The sequence below is a fragment of the Cheilinus undulatus genome, linkage group 13 (genome assembly GCF_018320785.1).
Source record: "Cheilinus undulatus linkage group 13, ASM1832078v1, whole genome shotgun sequence".
In the NCBI taxonomy this organism is placed as follows: Eukaryota; Metazoa; Chordata; class Actinopteri; order Labriformes; family Labridae; genus Cheilinus; species Cheilinus undulatus.
The window spans coordinates 518277-542519 of NC_054877.1; the positions used below are offsets into that span (position 1 = coordinate 518277).

General features: G+C 40.6%; 1 protein-coding gene across 1 annotated transcript; it reads left to right on the forward strand.

Annotated features, from left to right (window-relative positions):
• Positions 1–4820: 4820 nt before the first annotated feature.
• On the forward strand, positions 4821–23474 carry LOC121519669. Its single transcript, XM_041802472.1, has 4 exons — positions 4821–4935; positions 16003–16076; positions 19190–19287; positions 19395–23474. The coding sequence occupies exons 3-4, from the start codon at positions 19194–19196 to the stop codon at positions 22949–22951; spliced, it is 3651 nt and encodes a 1216-aa protein (XP_041658406.1). The 5' UTR covers positions 4821–4935; positions 16003–16076; positions 19190–19193; the 3' UTR covers positions 22952–23474.
• The last annotated feature ends 769 nt before the right edge of the window (positions 23475–24243 follow it).

The window sequence follows — 24243 nt, forward strand, 5'->3', positions numbered from 1 at the left end:
CCCAGGCCTACCAAGCGTGGTTGCATTCACATCTCACCCGAGCCAGAGTCCAGTTGAATCACACCCAAGACCACCTCCCCAAGTTTGCAATCACACTACCCAAACGAACCAGACTTTGGGCTTAAGTGCACTCAGATCCAGCACCAGGCCCCTAATGTGAAAGCACCTTAAGAGACTCTGAATCCCTTCAAGTGTAATGCAGAAGGTTAAAGGTAAGCTCAAACTGACACATGTTCCACTGTATCTTGCATTGTGCCATATTTTATTGCCTTGTTTATGAGACTGTTCCAGAACACATGAGCACTCCTGGACAAAGTACAATGCCACAAATAAACTGTTCTTGTTTGTCACACTGCATACAAACTCATGTCATCCTGCAATAGAGCCAAGAGAATCATTGAAACATGCACTCGTCTTTCTCTTTACTCTGAATCACAGATGTGGGCGTGGCCTATCTCCAAAATATGACGAGCCCGAAAACATTAAAAAACAGATTACATTTACTCAAATTACTGATTTGTGTAGGGCGTGTCTTAATATTTGATGTCATGTTCGACGCAGACACTCGCGACCACTTGGCTGCGTCAAGCATAAAACAGGCTAAAGGCTGACTTTATCTGTTTTGAAGCACACAGGACATTGCTTCACATTCGTAGATACTGTTTAGTAGTATAATTGTGGATTATTATTTATCTTCGTACATTAGGGTAAAGAGCTAAGTTATTAGAGACATGGAGAGAGAGACAGAGAAAAAGGAGACGAGGGATGATTTGATCCTGTAACTCTGCTTACCTGTAAGTTGTGAAAATAAAAGCTTCAACCTTGAGTCACTTCCAGCTAGGAATGAGCGGTAATATCACATGCTGGGGTATTAACAAATTTCCACGTTATTGCTTTAATTACCGTCATGAAGACAGCGTAAAAAAGCACACATTTGAAAAATACCTTGAGAGTGAGTGTGTCCATTCCCACCAGCAACATCTCTGAGTGTGAAGATGCTTTAAAGGTGATAGCAGGACTTCGGTCAATGATGTCGTGCTAATTTGGCAATCAACGAATGCTCACATACATACCGGTGCATAGAAACTCGTGCACCATGGCCTGGCACTTCGCTGCATGGCATCACGGTCTTCTGTAAAAGGCAAACTGTTAAACATGCACCGCTGGCTGTACTGTAATCCATGATGTGAGTATAAACGTGTTTTAATCCTTCTCTCTGAGAGTAGATCAGTGATTACAAATTATGTTGTTTATTCATAACCACACACCAGTTCCTGCAGCAGCAACAACGCCAGGCACAATTAAAACCATCAGTTTTCAAAACGTTCAAACGTAACTTTTACTGCTTTTTAATGTTAAATAAATGAAGTTAATCAGTTCTGATTGGTTATTTTATGCACTGAAGTAGTCCCTAATGCTTTATAAACTTCCTATAACGTGATCTCGCAGCAGGACAAAGCTCAGCATTGTTGTAATAATATTTAAGGCCAATCTTTTACCTGTTTTACAGCACACTGAACATTACTTAACATTCCCATATCCTATATGATAATAGGTTATTACTCCTCATTTTAGCTCTGGAAGGAGCAGAGGTTAGAGAGGGGAAAAGGGCACACGTCTCTGTGGAGAGAAAAAAGAGAGAAACGGCATGTGCACCTGTGTACTGAAGGTAATGCAAACTTCTTTGATAAACACCTGTTAGTCACTTACAGAGCTCCTATAAACATCATGTTTTTTTTTTCTTTTTAACTGAAGAAGCATTGTGGAGGCACGCTCTCGCTCTGCTCAATCCTGCTCTCTTATGAGCGTTCTTTTTGTCGGGGATGGGGGTGGGTGACGGTATTAAAACAATGGATACCGTCCAATCCTATCACTGACAAATTTTCCCAAATCTCTATCTACAAGGTTAACCAGCATAAGTAAATAACCTTTACTGAATGGTGAATGGCCTCAAGGAAAACCATAAAAGAAGAGGACATAATGTTTTTTTTCCAGAATAAACCAGAAAGAATAAACTCACTGAAAATCTCTTCAAAAGTGATCTCTTGTCATCTATAGAGCCTAAAACAGAACGACCACTAAACTACTCAGATTATAGTCAGAAAAATGATTGTTGAAGGTTTGATAAATAAAAAAATCTTGGGCACAAGAAAGATCCTGAAAAAATCCTTCCAGCATTGGTGGGGCCTCATACCACATGATTAGAAAATGTCCTTTTAAATAAACTGCTGATGGATTTGGTGAATTTGATGAAGGTCCTTTAATTACAGACACATTCTTAGAGAACTTCATGCAGTGATTTTCCTGCAGGTTCATATGAGTACACTGGTTTACAGTCAGCTCACAAAATGATCACGTAGCCTCTCTTTGTGCAGATATTTATTGATCACAGCTCACTCATGGTAGAAAGCAGACAATATTCTCTTAGAGGCCCTGAATCGCTACAAGTGGTGTAATGCAGAAGGTTAAAGGTTAGCTCAAACTGACACATGTTCCACTGTATCTTGCATTGTGCCATATTTTTATTGCCTTGTTTATGAGACTGTTCCAGAACACATGAGCACTCCTGGACAAAGTACAATGCCACAAATAAACTGTTCTTGTTTGTCACACTGCATACAAACTCATGTCATCCTGCAATAGAGCCAAGAGAATCATTGAAACATGCACTCGTCTTTCTCTTTACTCTGAATCACAGATGTGGGCGTGGCCTATCTCCAAAATATGACGAGCCAGAAAACATTAATGATTTACATTTTAAAAAACACAAATAACATTTACTCAAATTATTGTGATTGAGTAGCTGTTTTGTGTACTTGCACTTTTTGAGTAGTTTTTAAAATCAGTCATTTTACTTCTACTTAAGTATTTTTTAGCAGAAGTGTTGTACTTCATTACATTTGAAATGCGTAAGGTACTGAGTAAAAAAAAAAGACAAAACAAGGTGGTACTAGCATTCTGTAATGGACATGAGACTGGCCAGTTGTTTGGCTTTGACAGCATCTGACAACTAGAAAAGCACTCAGAGAGCGCAGACCTCTGCCATCAGCCTGATCTCCCAATAGTGAAGAATCCTTGAAAAACATTCCTGGTTCAGACGGTGAGCCAGATGACTCCCAAAATCTCATTCACTGATTACTCCCTCCACAGGTGGGGGGGTGGAGACACGGTGAGACAAAGCATTGGCTTCGCTACAGGTGGACTGTCATGGTGGAAGCACCCATGGTCTCACTGGACGACTGAAAGTCATGGCAGAGGGTGAATATTCCTCTATTCCTCCCAGCATTTTGAGTATTCTCGCTACAATTCGCTGTCTTTCTCTGTGTTACGCTCCAACTTGTCTCCTCGGCCGGGCGTGTGTCTTACAAAGTCTATACACTCCAAAACTTTGAATAAGTTACTCATGTCCGCCATCTCCTGGTGTAAAGTGGTAACAGCGCAGACCTATCTCCCAATAGTACAGAATCCTTAAAAAAAATTCCTGGATCCAGACGGTGATCCGGATCAGTCCCAAAATCTAATCAGTTCTTCCTCATGCCATTTCTGACATTTCCTGAAAATTTCATGAAAATCCATCCACAACTTTTTGAGTTATGGTGCTAAAAAAATAACAAACTAACAAACGCACCCGATCACATGACCTCCTTGGCAGAGGTAATAATATCAACAGGGAGTGAATGATTTCACATCACATCCATAAACTGATGTTATCTTTCTCTTTATTATAAAGGTGTGACTTCACCTGAACAACCTAGTTAGAGATTCTTATTCTGATGTTGTTGCAAATACAGAAAAATCATATTACACTATGCAACTCCTCCATAGCTAATTTAAGTAAACTTTAAATGAACAACTTTTTACTTGAGCAGATTTATAGAACAGTAATTTTACTTCTACTCCAGTAAATTTAAACAAAAGTAACAGTAGTTTTACTTGAGTACAATATTCTTGTACTTTTGAAACCAATGAAAATTGTATGAATTCAAACGATGTATATGTAAGGATATGGCTGTTCAAAGTAAAATAGCTTGCCCTGAAAAGTTATGGCGATGGTTGAATATTTGTATGACTACATTATATCTGAAAGCCTTGTAAAAAGTGTTTTATTGAATAGATTAAAAACACTGAAATTACATAAAAGCAAACTAACAGAAAAGCTGTTCAACATTGCACTCTTCCTTTAAAATGCTATTGGTGTTGAGAATCTTAATAGTGTAGGTGAAAGTCTTTTTACAACTCGAATGCTTTATTAGAGAACAGTACACCGTACGTACACAGTACACTCCTTTTTACATGAAAACCTTTGGGAAGTGACTGATAGGCAGAACAAAGGCTCTTACATGTGTGGCATGGTGGGTTAATGGTCAGGTATGATTTGGTGTCGCAAAAAAATTTCAGTCCAACGTTTTTTTTTTGTTTTTTGTTTGTTTGTTTTCTTTTTTGCTTTAATCCCTGTGTGGTGTTCCTCTTTTCAGGTATTTTATTGTCATTCAGACTACTGTAAAAATGTGTCTCTGATACAAACAAATCAGTGGCAGTTCTTCTTGTGCAATTTTCATAAATGAAGTGAAATTAGTTTGAAGGTTGCTGTGTTAGTACCTCACTTTTATTTCAGGCTCAGAGAACAGTACAGAGTAGTCTAACAGTGGCTGATGCAGAGCTGACTCTAGCTACTACATTTCACTCTGATGCTATACCAAGGTCACTGGGGTTTTACCACTATGTACAAGTTCAATGTGGGAAAAGTGCACTGTCATGTCATAATGCTGGATCAGTTTCATTTTCATTTCTGTGTGGAGCATTTCTGGGAAGTCAGCCTGCTTCCCCTCAGTACCACCCTAAAGAAATGAATAAACACTTATGGGTGTTTCTCCCAGAGACTATATAATGTGAGGAACTTCATCACAGCTCCAGAGGATTGCTGACATTTCTACTGTAAGTAACATTTTTATATATTTTTTCCATTCTCTTTTCTGCTTCAGAATCAGCATCTGATTGTTTGACTTGTAGATACAGTGTAAATTCTTTACAGAATAAGCCTGAGTGGGGAACTAAAAGATAAACTAAAACTACAGTTGATCCTTTCATGCTATCATAGAAAATAATGTGTCATTTTGAAATAATTTGACTAAAGAAAGTGAAAAAGCTGACGTGAGTTTAGTCACCTTTTTCAGCATTTTCCAGAAAGCATTTGACAAAGCTTGTACAATTTTGCACCAATAAGGCTTCATTTTAAAGATACATTATCCGTTTTTTTACGGATAATAATGTATTTGGGCTACTAGTCTAGCAGTTTGGACATGATTGAATTTTCTAATGAAGTTTGGTACTTGTACTTTTTTAAGTTCTTTTTTGGATGACTGATGAGGTGGGTGCTTTCGCACATCGCCTACCTGCCTATCATTCTAGTCAGTTCAGTCTGTGTCACAAGTTTTTGTGAAGCTGGAGCAGAAAAATCCTGCTTTAGCTGCTTGGACAACATGGCTCTGCCTCCGAGCTCACGTTAGCCAGACCTGGCCTGCTATCATCATCAACAGTGCCAGTGTGATTTATTTTGTTGCTGTAAGGAAATTCAGTGTCCTGTTAATAAACCAGTGGTTTACAGTAGACTTTTATTTTGAAGGAAAAGGAGGAAGTGCAATGCAAAGTGTGTTGTTGTAACTTGACTGGACTGAATAAAGTTCGTATCGTTTCGGTCGTGTACCGTACTTTACGTTGTTGTTTTCTCCATATATACAGTTTATGTGCGGCCCAGATCGCTCGGTTACATCAACAACGGTATTTTTGGCCACTTGTTTTGTAGAAGCGTGTGCCGTTGAGAGATGCTTCATTAGATTAGAGCTGCTTACAACAGACATGGACAAACACTGCTTTGGGACATAACGTACACTTCACATGTACATTCTGCTTCAAGGAGAATAAAGTAGTGTCTGTACTTCCACTTTGAAAACGCCAACTTTTCCACCAGACTCACCATTGCTGCAGTTTAATCAATCAATCAAACTTTATTTATAAAGCGCTTTTCATACATAACATGTAACTCAAAGTGCTTTACATAGACAAAATAAAAACATTCACTCAAACCCACCCACCCCCACCTTTTGCTTAACATAGACAATTAGAGTCATTCCCTCACACACACACACCCGCAACCACCCTATCCCACTGTCAACCACCCCACAGACAACAGTTACATGTACACCCACTCACACACACTGTTTCACAAACACACACACACACCCCTACACACACACACACACACACACACACACTAAAATAGTGGACATTAGGCTGAGTACAGATGAACCAGTTGAGAAAGTGCCATCAGAGGAGCCGTCTGCACCAGGAGCAGAGAGTCACCCACAGCTACAGGACACCGACGCAGGACCCAGAGGAGGGATGAGGCAGAGACACCAAACCTCCACCAGGAACCCACGAGACAGACCCCTGCAGCCACAGCCGACCACCGCTCCTGGTGCAGAGGGCTCCCCCAGAGGAAACACTGGAGATCCTAAAAATGATAAAAGGATAAAAATAAGTAAAACCTCAATACAAATAAAAGCTAAGAACTAAAATATTAAATAGCATAACTAAAAAAATTAAGGTAGGAAAAGAATAAAATTCATAAATAAATACAGATTGAAGGCCTAAAATAAATAAATATCATAAATAAAACAGATAAATATTAATCCAAAGCTAAGCTAAAAAGGTGAGACTTGAACGTTCTCTGCGGCCCTGAGCTCCTCTGGCAGGCTGTCCCATAGACGAGGGCCGTAGTTCTGGAAAGACGCCTCGCCGTGAGTGTGTGTCCTGACTTTGGGAATGACTAAGAGCCCGCTGCCAGAGGACCACAGGGTCTGCGAGGGTTCATAAGGTAAAAGCAGTTCTGAAAGATAAGAAGGCCCAAGACCATTAAGACATTTAAAAACCAGTAAAAGAACTTTAAAATTGATCCTAAAACACACGGGGAGCCAATGCAGTGATTCTAAAACCAGTGTAATGTGGGCCCGCCCTCTGGTCTTAGTCAGGACACGTGCTGCTGAATTTTGGAGTAACTGTAGACCTGAAATATTCTTTTTGGGAAGACCAGAGAGCAGGGCATTACAGTAGTCTATACGACTGGTGATAAAAGCATGCATCAGCGTCTCTGTGTTGGCCCGAGAGAGAACGGGGCGGACTCTGGCGATGTTCTTTAGATGATAAAAACTGATTTTTTTTACATTCTTAATGTGTGGAATAAAAGTCAGCTCAGGGTCAAAAATTACACCCCGGTTTTTCACTTGTGATGATGGATTTAAAGACAGTGCTTGTAGTTTGGGTAAAAGTTTCTCTCTCAGGGCCTCAGGACCGATGAGTAAATCCTCAGTTTTGTTCTGGTTAAGCTGGAGAAAGTTTTCTGCCATCCAGGGTTTGATATCTTAAATGTAGTTAAAAAGAGCATCCATTGGCCTGGTGTCATCAGGAGACATGGAGATGTAAAGCTGTGTATCATCAGCATAACTGTGGAAGTTGATTCCATGTCTCCTGATGACACCGCCAAGAGGGAGCATGCACAGGTTAAAAAGCACAGGACCTAAAATCCAACCCTGGGGCACACCACATGTGATTTTATGGACTTTGGAGGAGCATGTGTCTACACTTACCATGAATGTTCTGTCTGTGAGGTAGGAAGTAAACCATTTGTGTCCAGTACCAGAGAGGCCGACCAGATGTTTGAGTCTATTTAAAAGAATAGTGTGGTCTACTGTATCGAAGGTAGCACTTAGATCCAGCAGAACCAACACCGTCACCTTCTGTGAATCATAATTTAATCTAAAATCATTTAAAATCTTTGCCAAGGCCGTCTCTGTACTGTGGTTTACCCTAAAACCAGACTGACATTCCTCATGAATATCATGTGTCTAAAAAATAATTCAGCTGAATAAAAACAAGTTTCTCTAAAATTTGACTTAAAAATGGTAAGTTAGACACTGGTCTGTAATTGTTAAAGTCATTAAAATCTAAATTGCTCTTCTTCAACAGAGGCCTCACCACTGCTGCTTTAAAGACCCCCGTCTGAAGTGAACAGTTCATCCTGTTTAAAAGCTCGTCTCTAAAAGATCCATAAAATGACTTAAAAAATGAGGTTGGAATTGGATCTAAAAGATATGTGGTGGGCTTCACTGAGGAGAAAACTTCATCAAGCATCTCAGCATTAACCAGGACAAAACTGTCCAGTGTTTCCTCTGGTAAAGATAAAAACTCAGACGTGTTAAAAGCAGAAGTTCGGCTGGATAAAATATGACATCTGATAGTGTCAATCTTCCCCCTGAAGTGGGCTGCAAACTCCTCACAGAGGGCGTTTGTAGGAGTTGTTTGAAGTTGAATAAAATCAGGGTTAAAAAGATGGTCAATGGTGGAGAAGAGAACTTTTGGGTTATTTTTATGGTTTGTGATTATTTTAGCAAAGTATGAATTTCTGGCATTTCTGACTGCATAATTGTAGGCTTTTAGATGTTCATTGTATATTTGAAAATTTACTGTTATTTTACTTTTCCTCCATTTTCTTTCTGCCGCTCTGCAGTTTCTTTTCAGTTTTTTGACTTCACTTCTCCATGGGGCCGTAGGCTTAGGGCCAGCCTTTTTCAATTTAAGTGGAGCAACTGAATTAAGTGCGTATTGAAGTCTACTGGTAAAATTATCAACGATAAAATCACAGGGGGCAGGTAAAACAACTGGAGGATATTTTTCTAAAACTTGAATAAAATTTGCAGCCACTTCAGGGGTCAGATGACGCTCACAGTTCTCACAGAGGTCTCCCGCTGGATAAAAACGGTGATATTAAAAACACACAGTAGTGGTCAGAGACAGCCAAGTCAACAACAGAGGACACACTGGTGGACAGGCCATAGGTGAGGACCAGGTCCAGGGTGTGTCCTCTGTTGTGAGTCGGCTGCATGGCGTGCTGAGTAAAATCCATATAGTTAAAAATATTTAAAAATTCACTTGCAACAGGGTCTAAAATGTTATCTATGTGCAGGTTAAAATCACCGATTAAAATAATCATGTTGTAAGAATTTTGTAAAATTGATAAAAACTGAAAATTGTGGGATAAAAAGACTGCACCTTTTTGGTGGTCTGTGCACTGTCACGCATAAAATTGTAGGGTTCTTAAAAACAATAGAGTGGTATTCAAAACTTGTGTATTGGTCAAATAAAATAGGTTTGGTGGGCAGAGTGTTTGTACTAATAGAAGCAGTGCCACCTCCCCTTTTACCACTCCTAGTTGAAAATGCAAAGTTAAAATCAGGTGGAGAGGCCTCAGTGAGAACAACTGGTGCATCTGCACCCAGCCATGTTTCAGTTAAAGATAAGCAGTCAAGTTTGTGCTCTAAAATCAGGTCATTTATAATAAAAGTCTGGTTCAGCAGAGAGCGGACATTTAAGAGGGCCATGTTTATGGTAAGTGGGGGCTGATTAACTGTAGGATTTTGTGGTAAGTGAGTTTTAGGGACAGATCTGAGATTATTGAAGTTAATGGAAGATTTGTGGGAGGTTTTACAGATAGGCCGCTCTCTGCTGATGATTACTGGAATGAACAGGAGTTATTTGAGTCTATTGGAACATCAGTGGATGGTGAGGGGGAGCTGTATTGGCTATATTGTCATGCAGATTCCAGTGTGAGTTCTATGTTGTGTGAAAGAAGGCGGGATCCAGAGAAACTGGGATGTAAACGGTCCTTTCTGAATAGTCCAGGTCACTTGAAAAATGTAAGGAAGTTGTCAACATATGGGATTTGGTTTGCAGTGCAGTATGATTTGAGGAATGTGTGTAAGAGTCTCTAGTGGCTGAATTTGATGTCTTCGAAACGAGGTGGTGGAAGTGGTCCTGAAACTATTATCTGTTTGTTTAAACTGTGGATTGTGGTGATGAGGGTTATGAAGTCGTCCTTAAGTGTCTCTGACTGTTGTAATCTTAGATCATTGATGCCAGCCTGAACTACTACTGTTGATACGGAGGGGTGGTGACGGAGGATGTTTGGGGCGGAGTCTGTGATGTTTTTGACGAGTGCACCTGGGTGACAGGAGGTGTGGCCCTTGTTCACTCTCACGTGCCGAACCATTGAAGTGCCGAGGACCAGTACAGATGGGCCAGGCCTGGGTGCTGAGTTACGGGTTTCCGCCGAGCGAGCCGGACTCCGCAGCGCCATGGGACCGTCCGCAGGAGCCGAGGCACCTCCGTGCTCACACCAAGCGCTTCCGCTTGGCATGCGCAAGGAGGGCGCTGCAGCGGAGCCTCCCAACCCACAGCGCGCGGGCGAGCGCGGCATGGGGATGGAAGGAGCAGAGGAGCCCCCCGGCGCACACCCAGTGGTCTGACCAGGCATGTGCGGGGGAGCAGCGGAGTCTCTGGATGGCGCTGCAGTTGGTGGCGGTTGGCGTAGTGACGGAAACTCGCTCTGATGCAGTAGCCCCAGAGGTGGTGGTGACCTGCAGTCCATACCTGGCACCCTGCGCCTGCTAGATTTAGGAGCCAGGGTGAAATGCAGCTGCCCGGTGCGAGTTTTGACAGCGGAGCCACGGGACTGAGGGCGGACTTGAGGCGGCAACACGGTTCGACCTGCTGTCAGTGAAGGAAACTCCTCGTGGTCCAGGACATTAAATTTATTCCCCAGAGCAAGGTCTCCAGTGGGAGGGGAGCAGGACAGCCAGCTGCCCCGCGTCCTGCGGCCATTGCCAACAATCCATGGGTCCGACACTGGAGTGGAGCTGATCGGGCCTTTAGGTCTGGCCCCTTGTTGAATCCAGCAGTGTCATCTGGATCCTTACCAGGGCAGGAAGAGGAGGGCCGGGACTCAGAGGCAGAGGAGTACTGGGCTGTGTCTGCTAGCTGGGCGCTGGTGGCGGCGGCTCGGGTCTTGCCTAAGATTACGTCCGGGTCTCTTTCTTCATGGATTTTTATTAAAGTGGATATCTGCTGTTTGAGCTCGGCCACCTTCTGGCTCAGACCGGCACAGCTGTCACATATGGATGTGGAGGTAAGTGAAGGCATGGCTCACCTGTAGCCTGTCGGCTAGGTTTGTTTTCAGTTTACCGGCGTATTGTCCTTTGTGGTTTTGACAATAAAATCCAGGCATCCAGTGGTTAAAAGCACGAATCCGGATAAAAGCAAAGTTAAAAGCTGCCGCAGTCTTCACTAGATCCCAAAAAGTGTCTTAAAATCAGGTAAAATCTCTTTATTGGTCTCCCTTGGGAGAAATTTGTCTTGGGCAGAGGGGTCTGCTGCACAGACAACACATACAGCTCATCAGTTTACCTCTGCTAGTCTGGGTGTGTGTAGCTGCTGTGTGCGTGTGTGTAAACTGAACACTGCCTCTGATTGGCTTACCATGAAAGCTTAATGAGTAGCTTCAATGAGTAGCTTAAGTTTATAATGTGCCCCATTTAATTGCCGGTAATGGTAACGGCGTTGTAACAATAGAAATAGCAGTTAGTTAGATTACCCATCCATCCATCCATTTTCTATTCCCCTTACTCCATTCCAGGATGGGGGTGGGCTGGAGCCTATCCCAGCTGTCATTGGGCGAGAGGCATGGTACCCCCTGGACTGGTTGCCAGTCAATCCCAGGGCTGACATATAGAGGCAGACAACCAAGCACGCTCACACTCACACCTACGGCCAATTTAGAGTGATCAGTTGACCTAATGAGCATGTTTTTGGTGGTGGGAGGAAGCCGGAGTACCTGGAGAGAACCCACGCGTGCATAAGGAGAACATGCAAACTCGGGAAGCGAACCAGCAACCTTCTTGCTGTGAGGCAACAGCGCTAACCACAGCGCTGCCGTGCTGCCCCTAGTTATGTATGACATGGTATGTCTGTGTCATACCACTGCTCTGTGCATAATTTTCTGCTAACAAGTTTACTGTGTCACTTTACACAAACACATGTCACTTATTGTCTGCTCAGAATATCAACTGTATGTACTTCCTGTCCTTTTGTATTTAATTTGTATAATTGTTTTTTTCTTGTGTAAATAGCTTGATAACAGATTTGTGTTTAACGTTTCAAGAAAAGAGAGGAAGAGTTTGATAAACATGTCTTAGCAACTGTGACAACTGTAATTTTCTTTTTTCTGGTCTTTGTCCTGGTAATAGATTTCTTTTTCTACTTCTTCGGTTTTAAGTTAATGTCACAAGTTTGAATGTGGAGACTGTGCTGCAGCCTAGATCTCTTTATCAGACAAATATAGTCCAATAGCTCTGAACTGCCATGTGTTTTGTTAGGACAACAGGGTTTATGAAATACGTGTAGGTATCCTGTAGATAAAGATAGCGTCCAAAATGTCAGGTAGGGAAATACACCAACTGCTGTTCAAAAAAAGACTGAATAATTACATGTCAAATACAGTGTTGCTGTAAAATTAAAAATTAAAATTGTCTGGGTATATAAACCACAGCAGCAGCAGTCATTCTCCTCTAGGCATTCCTGTTTATGCCATATGGAGTTTGCTAGTTATAATGCAGCAGTGAGTGTTGTGAAACAGACTCCCAGTCTGTGTTCCTCTGTTGCTCTGCCTTCCATCTGTCAACACTCCAGATGGAACACTCCACAGGAGTTATTTCTTTAATAATACACTTCCTGTTTCCCATAAATGTAAAACAAACAAGGATTATGACCTAACATGGGAGATATGCTGTTAAAAAGAGTCACCATCCCCTTCAGTCTGGCCTGTGTAGTTATATATAATTCTGCACGTCCTGAGCAGCACAGCAGCTGCTTACAATATGCAGTGAATGGGATTTTCAGTCGTGTTAGGCAGTGGCGTGCACAGACTTTCAAAGGGCAGGGGCGAAAAGAAAAAAAAGGGGACATACAGCATGTTCTCACCACTGAAGAGGGCACTAAGTTTTATGTGTTTTCGAGGGCACTTTAGACGTGTTTATATGTTATACACATGGCACATTATAGAGCCTTAAAACAGACTAACTAGACAGACTAGTTTGAAGTTAGGATCAGCATCCACAAGAACAGAGTAGATTCAATGCTGGGCTGTGAAGAACACACAGAAATAAATAAATAAATCCCTAGGGGGTCTGGGGGTCTTCCCCAGAACATTTTCAATGAAGTAGATGCCATTTCCTGTATTCTAGAGCATTTTAGCATCATATTAGCACCAGATAATCCAAACTGGTTCTGTGAGATATAGTTCTGGCTCAATATAGATCAGAAAAGGGCCCAACATAAAAGTCACTGCATCAGTAGTGTGTCATAGTATTTCTTGGTCCTAATGGTCTTCTGGAGTTTAGTGTGTTTTTTCCACCCAAGAGGGCACTTTAGCACACGTTTTGGCTCTAAAGAGGGCACTTCAGCACACGTTTTGGCTCTAAAGAGGGCACTTCAGCACACGTTTTGGCTCTAAAGAGGGCACTTCAGCACACGTTTTGGCTCTAAAGAGGGCACTTCAGCACACGTTTTGGCTCTAAAGAGGGCACTTTAGCACATGTTTTGGCTCTAAAGAGGGCACTTCAGCACACGTTTTTGGCTCTAAAGAGGGCACTTCAGCACACGTTTTGGCTCTAAAGAGGGCACTTTAGCACACGTTTTGGCTCTAAAGAGGGCACTTCAGCACACGTTTTTGGCTCTAAAGAGGGCACTTCAGCACACGTTTTGGCTCTAAAGAGGGCACTTCAGCACACGTTTTGGCTCTAAAGAGGGCACTTCAGCACACGTTTTGGCTCTAAAGAGGGCACTTCAGCACACGTTTTGGCTCTAAAGAGGGCACTTTAGCACATGTTTTGGCTCTAAAGAGGGCACTTCAGCACACGTTTTTGGCTCTAAAGAGGGCACTTCAGCACACGTTTTGGCTCTAAAGAGGGCACTTTAGCACACGTTTTGGCTCTAAAGAGGGCCCTTCAGCACACGTTTTTCAACAATTGGGCCATGGGGGGGGGGGGGCGCCCCCCCGCCACCCCTGTGCACACCACTGGTGTTAGGACTCGTGTGATGTGATGTGGGGCATTTGTGACTAATGACACCTCGTCTCTGCATTTTACATTTGAATGTTGCTCCATCCGTCATGTTCATCTCAACGTTGGCGTGAGGGCTTTCAAATGAGTGTTGAACCTCAGGGCTGCAGTTTTTCAGAGCATGTAAGCTTTAAAATGAGGCAACAACCTTAACAGTTCTGTAAAGCACTTTCTCAAACTCTTCCTCCCTTTTTGCCAAACATTGAACATTAATCTAAGTTTTCAAGCTATTTTCACAAAACCTCTGAATCTGCGCTCAAAATCAAACAATCATATTAAACTTCATAGTTTACATATTTCAGAGAAGCGTGTGATTTTTCATGTAGCCTCCCTCATTTTCATACGAGCTAATACAAACACCCACTGCAGACCCAGCTGCACCCTGATTGGAAAGATTTAGCTTCTTCTGATTGGATTGTCTGTTGAAAAGGTAGAGATGTGCTGATTGGCTGGTATGCTGAGCTGCTTAGAAAAGGTCAGAGTTCATACTCATGTGTAACTGCAGTGTTTTGAGGACAGGAAATTTTGTGTGTATGCAAATAAGAATTGTTGAAAAATATTCAAGACAAAAAGTTTTAAGGACACAAACACGTTTGTTTCAGCTGCAATGTCCAGCTGTGAAAGCTCACAGAATAATTCTCTTTGGCCGAGGCCAGACCACCCCAGGGTCAACCCAACTCTAACTACAATCCAGTTCCCAGTCAGAATATTTGAGTGATTTAAATATCTGTAATACTGGAAGTAGCAGAATTTCAATTTTGCCAAAATCCAGAATTTGGAGAATAACTATAAAAGCATAGCATTGACAAAACTTGTGTAAAATTGTCAAAGTATCAAAATTGCACTTTGAATTTAACACCAATTGATTATAAGTTTATCTACATTTAGTTTTAATTTGTTATAGTCAAATTATAGACTGTTGTTTTGATCTTGTCAAATCCAGACATGGTAAAGGCAAAGAATAAGAACTTTGCACAGTTACCAGTCTTTGTTATGTTGAAATCCTGTTTGTGACGCCAACATTGAAAAGTTTCTGTCAACAGTGAAAAGTTTCTGTCAACAGTGAAAAGTTCCTGTCAACAGTGAAAAGTTCCTGTCAACAGTGAAAAGTTTCTGTCAACAGTGAAAAGTTTCTGTCAACAGTGAAAAGTTTCTGTCAACAGTGAAAAGTTTCTGTCAACAGTGAAAAGTTTCCGTATCACTATTAGTGGAGTTAACCTGTGGAACAGACTGAGAGCAGAACTGAAATAAATTTTGAGCATAATTCTGTTTAAAAAGAGACATAAAGAAATGATTTTCCAGAGGTGCATTGATGAATAAAAACCACAAGGTGCTTACTTGTTATGTGGATGAAAATTTTGCAGGGTATGGTACATATATTTGTAAAGAAGGTATATGAATGAAAAAGCAATGATTGTATATTTTCTGTATGAGTGATACATTGTATATTCACTGTACAGGTTTCAAAATTATTGGTAAATTTAAGGCTATGATAAAATTTAAGGGGGTAAGATTAGATAAGTTTATACTTCTTCCTACTCCTTTTCGCTCATGTAAACTGAGATGCTTAAGAATTTGCAGATGCAAGTTACTGCCTTGTTTTGTTTCATTTTTTTCCAATGTTCAGTTATTTGTATTTTTAACTGATTTAAAGTCGTCATTTACATTATCGAAATAAAGATATCAATCGATCAATGTTTTTTATTTTGCACAAGCAAATCTGAATGAGGAATAAAAAATAATTTTATAAGTGCAGATTTTTTTTCTATGCATGCAAATGTAGAGATGTTTATTTCAGCTGGAACAATATTTTTTTGCACGAGTGCAAACCTTAACTTTTTGCACAGAATAGTTTTACATATACAAAATCTTTCTATAAGTTTAAAGTACTAATGACCCTTAGTTGATCCCATATTTGAATTTCTTTTAGTATGAAGTACTATACGTACTATACGTGAACGGTCTTACCTTGAGTTTCCTTTTCCTGTTTCTGTAGGGTCATCATCTCTGGAAAATCATGTAAGATAAGAAGCTTGATGACAGCTTTAGAGGATTGCACACGCTTCGACTGTAAGTAAACACATTAAAAGATATGTTTCTTTACTCTTTCCTGCTGTGGACAGGATTATTTAGTCTGCTTCACCTGTAGTTGATCCTAGATCAGGATTATTTAGTCTGCTTCACCTGTAGTTGATCTAAGATCAGGATTATTTAGTCTGCTTCACCTGTAGTTGATCTAAGATCAGGATTATTTAGTCTGCTTCACCTGTAGTTGATCTTAGATCAGGATTATTTAGTCTGCTTCACCTGTAGTTGATCTAAGATCAGGATTATTTAGTCCGCTTCACCTGTAGTTGATCCTAGATCAGGATTATTTAGTCTGCTTCACCTGTAGTTGATCTTAGATCAGGATTATTTAGTCTGCTTCACCTGTAGTTGATCTTAGATCAGGATTATTTAGTCTGCTTCACCTGTAGTTGATCTAAGATCAGGATTATTTAGTCTGCTTCACCTGTAGTTGATCTAAGATCAGGATTATTTAGTCTGCTTCACCTGTAGTTGATCTTAGATCAGGATTATTTAGTCTGCTTCACCTGTAGTTGATCTTAGATCAGGATTATTTAGTCTGCTTCACCTGTAGTTGATCTTAGATCAGGATTATTTAGTCTGCTTCACCTGTAGTTGATCTTAGATCAGGATTATTTAGTCTGCTTCACCTGTAGTTGATCTAAGATCAGGATTATTTAGTCTGCTTCACCTGTAGTTGATCTAAGATCAGGATTATTTAGTCTGCTTCACCTGTAGTTGATCTTAGATCAGGATTATTTAGTCTGCTTCACCTGTAGTTGATCTTAGATCAGGATTATTTAGTCTGCTTCACCTGTAGTTGATCTTAGATCAGGATTATTTAGTCTGCTTCACCTGTAGTTGATCTAAGATCAGGATTATTTAGTCTGCTTCACCTGTAGTTGATCCTAGATCAGGATTATTTAGTCTGCTTCACCTGTAGTTGATCTTAGATCAGGATTATTTAGTCTGCTTCACCTGTAGTTGATCTAAGATCAGGATTATTTAGTCTGCTTCACCTGTAGTTGATCTTAGATCAGGATTATTTAGTCTGCTTCACCTGTAGTTGATCCTAGATCAGGATTATTTAGTCTGCTTCACCTGTAGTTGATCTAAGATCAGGATTATTTAGTCTGCTTCACCTGTAGTTGATCTTAGATCAGGATTATTTAGTCTGCTTCACCTGTAGTTGATCCTAGATCAGGATTATTTAGTCTGCTTCACCTGTAGTTGATCCTAGATCAGGATTATTTAGTCTGCTTCACCTGTAGTTGATCTTAGATCAGGATTATTTAGTCTGCTTCACCTGTAGTTGATCTAAGATCAGGATTATTTAGTCTGCTTCACCTGTAGTTGATCTTAGATCAGGATTATTTAGTCTGCTTCACCTGTAGTTGATCTTAGATCAGGATTATTTAGTCTGCTTCACCTGTAGTTGATCTTAGATCAGGATTATTTAGTCTGCTTCACCTGTAGTTGATCCTAGATCAGGATTATTTAGTCTGCTTCACCTGTAGTTGATCCTAGATCAGGATTATTTAGTCTGCTTCACCTGTAGTTGATCTAAGATCAGGATTATTTAGTCTGCTTCACCTGTAGTTGATCTAAGATCAGGATTATTTAGTCTGCTTCACCTGTAGTTGATCTTAGATCAGGATTATTTAGTCTGCTTCACCTGTAGTTGATCTTAGATCAGGATTATTTAGTCTGCTTCACCTGTAGTTGATCTTAGATCAGGATTATTTAGTCTGCTTCACCTGTAGTTGATCTTAGATCAGGATTATTTAGTCTGCTTCACCTGTAGTTGATCTTAGATCAGGATTATTTAGTCTGCTTCACCTGTAGTTGATCCTAGATCAGGATTATTTAGTCTGCTTCACCTGTAGTTGATCCTAGATCAGGATTATTTAGTCTGCTTCACCTGTAGTTGATCTTAGATCAGGATTATTTAGTCTGCTTCACCTGTAGTTGATCTAAGATCAGGATTATTTAGTCTGCTTCACCTGTAGTTGATCTTAGATCAGGATTATTTAGCCTCCTCTGTTGTCTTCAGTGGTAGAATAAGTATCCCAACTAAAGCTGACTCGCACTGTCCTACTATACTTAAAGGAATTTTATGCTCAGCTCTTTGTGAGTGACCCAGTATTTTATTCTTTGTCATCATTTGTTTGTGAGGACAATTTCATGGATGTGATGTTTAGAGATCTCACATTGATTATTTGTTTTTTTTATTGTTGATATTTGTTTAAAATAAAATTTAAAAAACAATTAAGAAATTTTTTTTTTAAGATTTATTTTTGGCCTTTTTTGCCTTTATTAGATAGGACAGTGGATAGAATCGGAAACGGGGAGGAGAGCGGGGAGAGACATGCAGGAAATAGTGCCACGGGCTGGATTCGAACCCGGGTCGCCTGTGTATATGGCGTGTGCCTTAACCACTCGACTACCGGCGCACCACAATTAAGAAATTTAAAAACAACAAATGCAAAGCTTTAATACACCATGTGCATTGCCTTTAACACTGCATGGTAGCACCTGTGTCCAAATGGACCTGAAGCACTTCGTGGCACCTACTAATGTTATATATTAATTTATTTTAAATCCATATTTGTGTTTGTGCAAGAGAATATTACAATTAATATAACCCAACATCCACAAGGAAAGTACATAAGTGAATTTGTGCGGATTAGGTAAGGAAACCCAAGAAGGGTTTATAATTTAACCTCACCATGTCATATATTAATCATTACATACAAATAATGAGACGACAATAGAGGTGTTCCTTTGGTTTCTTCTTGTCTCGATCTTTACTTCTGTTGTTCTTGTACTTCACTTGGGATAAAAGCATCTGCTAAATGCCATCGCAACATTGTAACAACAATTTGTTGCATCCCTATTAGCATCTAATAAAGAAACAGTGATTGCCTTTTCTTCCACTTAAATATATTCATTGTGTGACTGCAGGCATTGATTTCTGAAAATTGAACATTAATATAAGTACTGTTTCATCCCATACTGTTTTTTGTGGTTTTTCTAGATAGTATTGATATGTTGGAAGATAAATTAAGAACCAGTCAACCTCATCAGTCGGTGTCTTTTTCTTCCTCTTTGAACAGAGCAATGGACTCTAACATGAAGATGGAGGTTGCGGCTCTCGGTCGGCCTTTTAGCCTCGGGATGTTGTATGACTGCCGCAGTGACTCCCTCGTGCCTGGTACTGTGGATTTTAAATTTAGATTCACCAATCTCTTATCTCAGATAATTTCATTCAAGCAGACATTATATGTCTCATGTGGCTCAATTTAACTTCTTCTTTTACAGGACTGACATTATGGGACCACAATGACCTACAAAATCATATTACAGAACGACCTCAGAAATACAGTGATTTTGAGATAGTTGCCTCAGAATCAATTGAAGATAAAGCTTCAGCACTTGATGTTAATGCATCACTGAGGGCAAGTTTCTTGGGTGGACTTGTAGAAGTAAATGGATCAGCCAGATACCTGACCAACAATAAGACTTCTAAAAACCAAGCCCGAGTAACACTGAAGTACAAAGCAACTACAAAGGTCCAGGAACTGTCCATGAATCACCTTGGAAGAGGAAACATGAAGCACCCTTATGTTTTTGAGAAAGGACTAGCGACACACGTAGTCACAGCGATCCTTTATGGGGCACAGGCCTTCTTCGTCTTTGACCGTGAGGTTTCTCAAAATGAAAATCAACAAAACATTGAGGGAAACTTGAAGTTGGCCATAAAGAAAATTCCTCTTCTTGCTATAGAGGGTGAAGGTTCACTGAAAATGGAGGAAAATGACAAGGCAAATGTTGAGAAATTCTCCTGTAGTTTCATTGGAGACCTTTCCCTTCAGAAAATGCCCACATCCTTTGAGGATGCCATACAGGTCTACCAAAGTCTGCCTTCTCTGCTGGGAGCCAATGGAGAGAACGCAGTACCAATGAAGGCGTGGCTGCTGCCACTGACAACTTTAGATTCTTCTGCTGCTAAACTGGTTCGACAGATTAGTGTTAGTTTGGTGCAAGAATCACAGAGTGTCCTGGAGGACTTCACTGAGCTGGAAATGAGGTGTAATGATGCTCTGAGAACCACCACGGCACAGCAGTTCCCACAGGTTGAAAAAAAGATTAAAACATTTAAGGTGATGTGCTCTGAGTTCAAACTGGGGTTCCAACAAGCACTGGCAAAGAAACTTCCATCAATCCGAGGAGGAGGAGAAGAGGAGGCTGGGCTCGCAGAAATCCTGAAGAAGATACATTCTTCTCCTTTTAACAGTGAAAACCTGACTGAGTGGATGAAGTGTAAAAACAGAGAAATAATGCTTTTAAAACGTTTTACAAACATGATGAAAAACACGACGGTTGTTTCAGCCCAAAATTTTGATGAGGTAATTTGTAGCTCAGACTACTGCGTCTGTTTTGTTTTCACCTCTTTGGGAGTCGATGAACCGTTCCTCTCAGTTTTATCAAACTACTTAAGACAAAAACCAGAATCAGAAAACCCTGGAGATCCTCGTACTTGTGATGTAGAGAAAGAACAGTGGTACTCTGCTAAAGAAGTGTCAGATTCAATGAGGAAAAAAGCAAAGCTCTTCGGTGACTTTGCAGAGGCCAACAAGGAGAACGAGAACGTAAAGTTCCTGATGGTTGGAATGACAGATCAGACACAGAAAGGTTCGACCATCTACTTTTGTAAAGACGGCTTTACTGATACGGAGGACTTTGAGCCACCGTCAAAGCCTGAACCATTCACAGTTTGTGATGTGAACCACAACAGTGTGACACTGAAGTTTGATCCACCAAAGTCTGGATCGGAGATCATCACCTCCTACTCTGTTGAGTACTGTATCAGTGGAGAGGAAGGATGGAAACCGCAGACAGTAGAGAAACCTGGACAAATCACAGTGGCTGATCTGAGTCCAAACACAGAGTACATGTTCAGGTGCAGAGCAGTGACCGATGTGGGTGTTGGACCAGCCAATCAAATCAAAAGTCCAATTAAAACCTTACCATGCAGCCCTCCAGGAAAACCACAAGTTCAGTCAAACTCAACTGAGATGTCAGATGTCAAACCTGCTGAGATTGGAAGAGATGTCCACAATTCTGGCGACATTGTGGAGTACGCCAAACCAGACAAAGAGGAGGATCTCCAGTGCAGCCAAAAGCAAACAGGAGCTGAGGAGATGATCATCTCAGAGCTTCAGCCAAAAACAGAATATGATGTCAGGGTCAGAGGTGATCGTGCTGCGGCTGGTAGAACAACAAAAAACAAGCCTGTCTCTGAACAACTCAAACAGCAAAGTAAAAGGATTACCAATGCCTCACCCTCAGTTTACAAACTGACTCTGAACTACCAAACTATGAGTATTAAAGGATGTCGAAGGTTTAACTTGGGCAACAAAAGAAGAAGAAAGAAAAATTGCACCATAATGGTTATGGGAGCGACTGGATCAGGAAAGTCCACTCTGATCAATGGAATGATCAACTACATTGTTGGTGTGAACTGGAAGGACGATTTCCGATTTAAAATTATTGAAGAGGATGAGTCCAGATCACAGTCTGAGAGCCAGACCTCTGAGGTCACCGTGTACAAAGTCCATCACCAGGAAGGCTTTAGAATAAAACACTCTCTCACCATTGTTGACACTCCAGGTTTTGGAGACACAAGAGGCATAGAGAGAGACAGAGAGATCACAGAAATGCTGAGGAATCTCTTCTCTCAAAGTTTTGGTGTCAGTGAAATTCATGCTGTGTGCTTTGTAGCTCAGTCCTCTTTAGCTCGACTCACAGCAACACAGAAATACGTGTTTGACTCTGTCCTCTCGATCTTTGGTAAAGACATCGCAGAAAACCTCAGGGTTCTGGTGACATTCGCTGACGGCCAGGTACCACCTGTTCTCAAAGCCATCAATGATTCAGGAGTCCCATGTCCAAAAACAGAAGATGGACAGCCAGTTCACTTCAAATTCAATAACTCAGCTTTGTTTGCTGACAACACATCATCTGCAGACAGCATGAACTTTGATGAGATGTTTTGGGACATGGGGGCAGGAAGCATGGAGAGATTCTTTGATGCTTTAGATCTCATTGATCCTAAAAGCTTGACAATGACAAAGGAGGTCCTCAGAGAAAGAAAACAGCTGGAGAATTCAGTCGAAAAGTTGCAGGAGCAGGTCAAAATTAGTTTGGCCAAACTGGAGGAGATCAAAGAGACAGAAGCAAAACTGAAAGAGTTTGAGGCAGAGATCAGGAGAAATGAAAACTTTGAGATTGAGGTCACTGTCACAAAGGCTTTCAAGGTTGAACATACTCACAAGGGAAGATTCCTCACCAACTGTCAGCAGTGTCATTTCACCTGCCATGAAAGATGTGTATATGCAGATGACAAAGACAAAATCAAATGTTGTGCAATGGGGTCAGACGGCCGCTGCACTGTGTGTCCAGGTAAATGTTCCTGGAATTTGCATTTTAATCAGAAATACAAATGGGAGTACGTAGAGGTCAAAGAAAAACAAACCATAGCAGATCTGAAAAAGAAGTATGACGTCGCTAAAAAAGACAAGTCACCCATTGAAGCACTGTTTGGAAAACTGAAGCATGGATATGACGCTGTGAAGACCACTGTGAAGGATCTTATCAAGAATTCTGCTCAGTGTCTCAACAGACTGAAAGAGATCGCACTGAAACCAGATCCTCTCTCCGCTCCAGAGTACATCGACATGCTGATTGAAGGAGAGAAATCTGAGGCCAAACCAGGCTGGAAGCAACGAGTTCAGTCCCTGACCGAAATGAGAGAACAAGCAGAGATCATGGCTAAGATCAACAAAGGAGAGGCACCCCACAGTAGTCTAGTCTAAGGGTTTAGGTTTTGATCAGGGTCCTGCAGACAACAGTACAGATTATAGAAGGACCTCAACCGACCACAGCGACTCTGGAACTGATACCAACTGACATCAACATTCAGACAAAATCAAGGACACCATGGCGCCTAAGAAACTACTGACAGTGTCTGATAGCACAAAGATGAAGGACTGATTCAGTCTGAAAACCAATCACACAGTGATTTACCAGAGCTGATTCTTTACTCTGGGACCAAGATTCAAAGTTTAAAAACTGAGGATGTCACAATTAAAAATATGTATGCATTAAAGGGTGGATCTTTGGGGTTTCCTTTGTACAATAATTATCTACATGTTTCATTTAGAATGAAGGAAAACAGATCAAACATGCTCTGTTGATCCTTATGATCCACTTTAAGCCAGCATTTGTTTTTAAACTTACAGATCAGCTAGTCTTCACTGTGCAGTGTCTTTAAACTAAACTTAAAAATCTCAGCTTTTTCTTCCATTTTGTGTTTTTTTCTTCTCTTCAATTACATTTACACTGAGTTATCTGCTCTTAGAGTTCTTTTTTTTATTTAACATGAAGTTTTTTGTTGTTTTTTTGTTTGTTTTAGAGCTTTATTGACAATCAATATGGTGGATTTACTCCTCATTTTTATGTGAATTATCTTTATTTTACTCTCACGTTATAATGTAAAACCTCCCTCTTATAAACAGAAAAATCCTTGAATGATCAATAAATCAGTGTTACTAAATTCAGTCAGTTGTGTGTTGCCTGATGATGAGTTGTGTTTTTTATCTTTCAGGTCAGTTTTACCAAACACTGTTAAGACGACCTGCAATTATGTTACTGTCCAGCAGGGGGCGACTCCACTGCTCGTAGATAGATGGAGGTCTGTAATAAAATGTTCCTGCTCATCAGTTGATTTATTCCCTCTGTGAACATTTTCCAATGAGTTGATGCTCTCAGTCTCTGGTTCTAGTCTTGCTCTCTTCAGCAGGGGTCCCCAAAGTTTTGAGCTCAGCAGTTAAAGAGTTAAATATATAAGTCCCTGAATTTTAATGTTGAACTGAAGGATTTTATTTTTAAAGTAATGTGGAACTTATTTTGATCTGCTTTAAACAAAAACTCATTATTGGACTGTTTTTAATTGGTGGATTAATCAGTTTACTGTTAAAATCTGGTTTAAAAAATACTGAGGAAAAACTAAATTAGTACAAAAGTTGAATGTAGTATTTGTCGTTAAGATGAACTATTAAGCTAAAAGATTTCTGTAAGAAACAGCTCTTTGTTTTATAATGTATTT

What these genes read in the sequence shown, in the direction of transcription:
- LOC121519669 (XM_041802472.1), top strand. Translation starts at nt 19,194, where the DNA reads ATGGACTCTAACATGAAGATGGAGGTTGCGGCTCTCGGTCGGCCTTTT. An exon ending in CAGTGACTCCCTCGTGCCTG is followed by an intron (nt 19,288 to 19,394) that starts GTACTGTGGATT and finishes CTTCTTTTACAG; the next exon opens with GACTGACATTATGGGACCAC.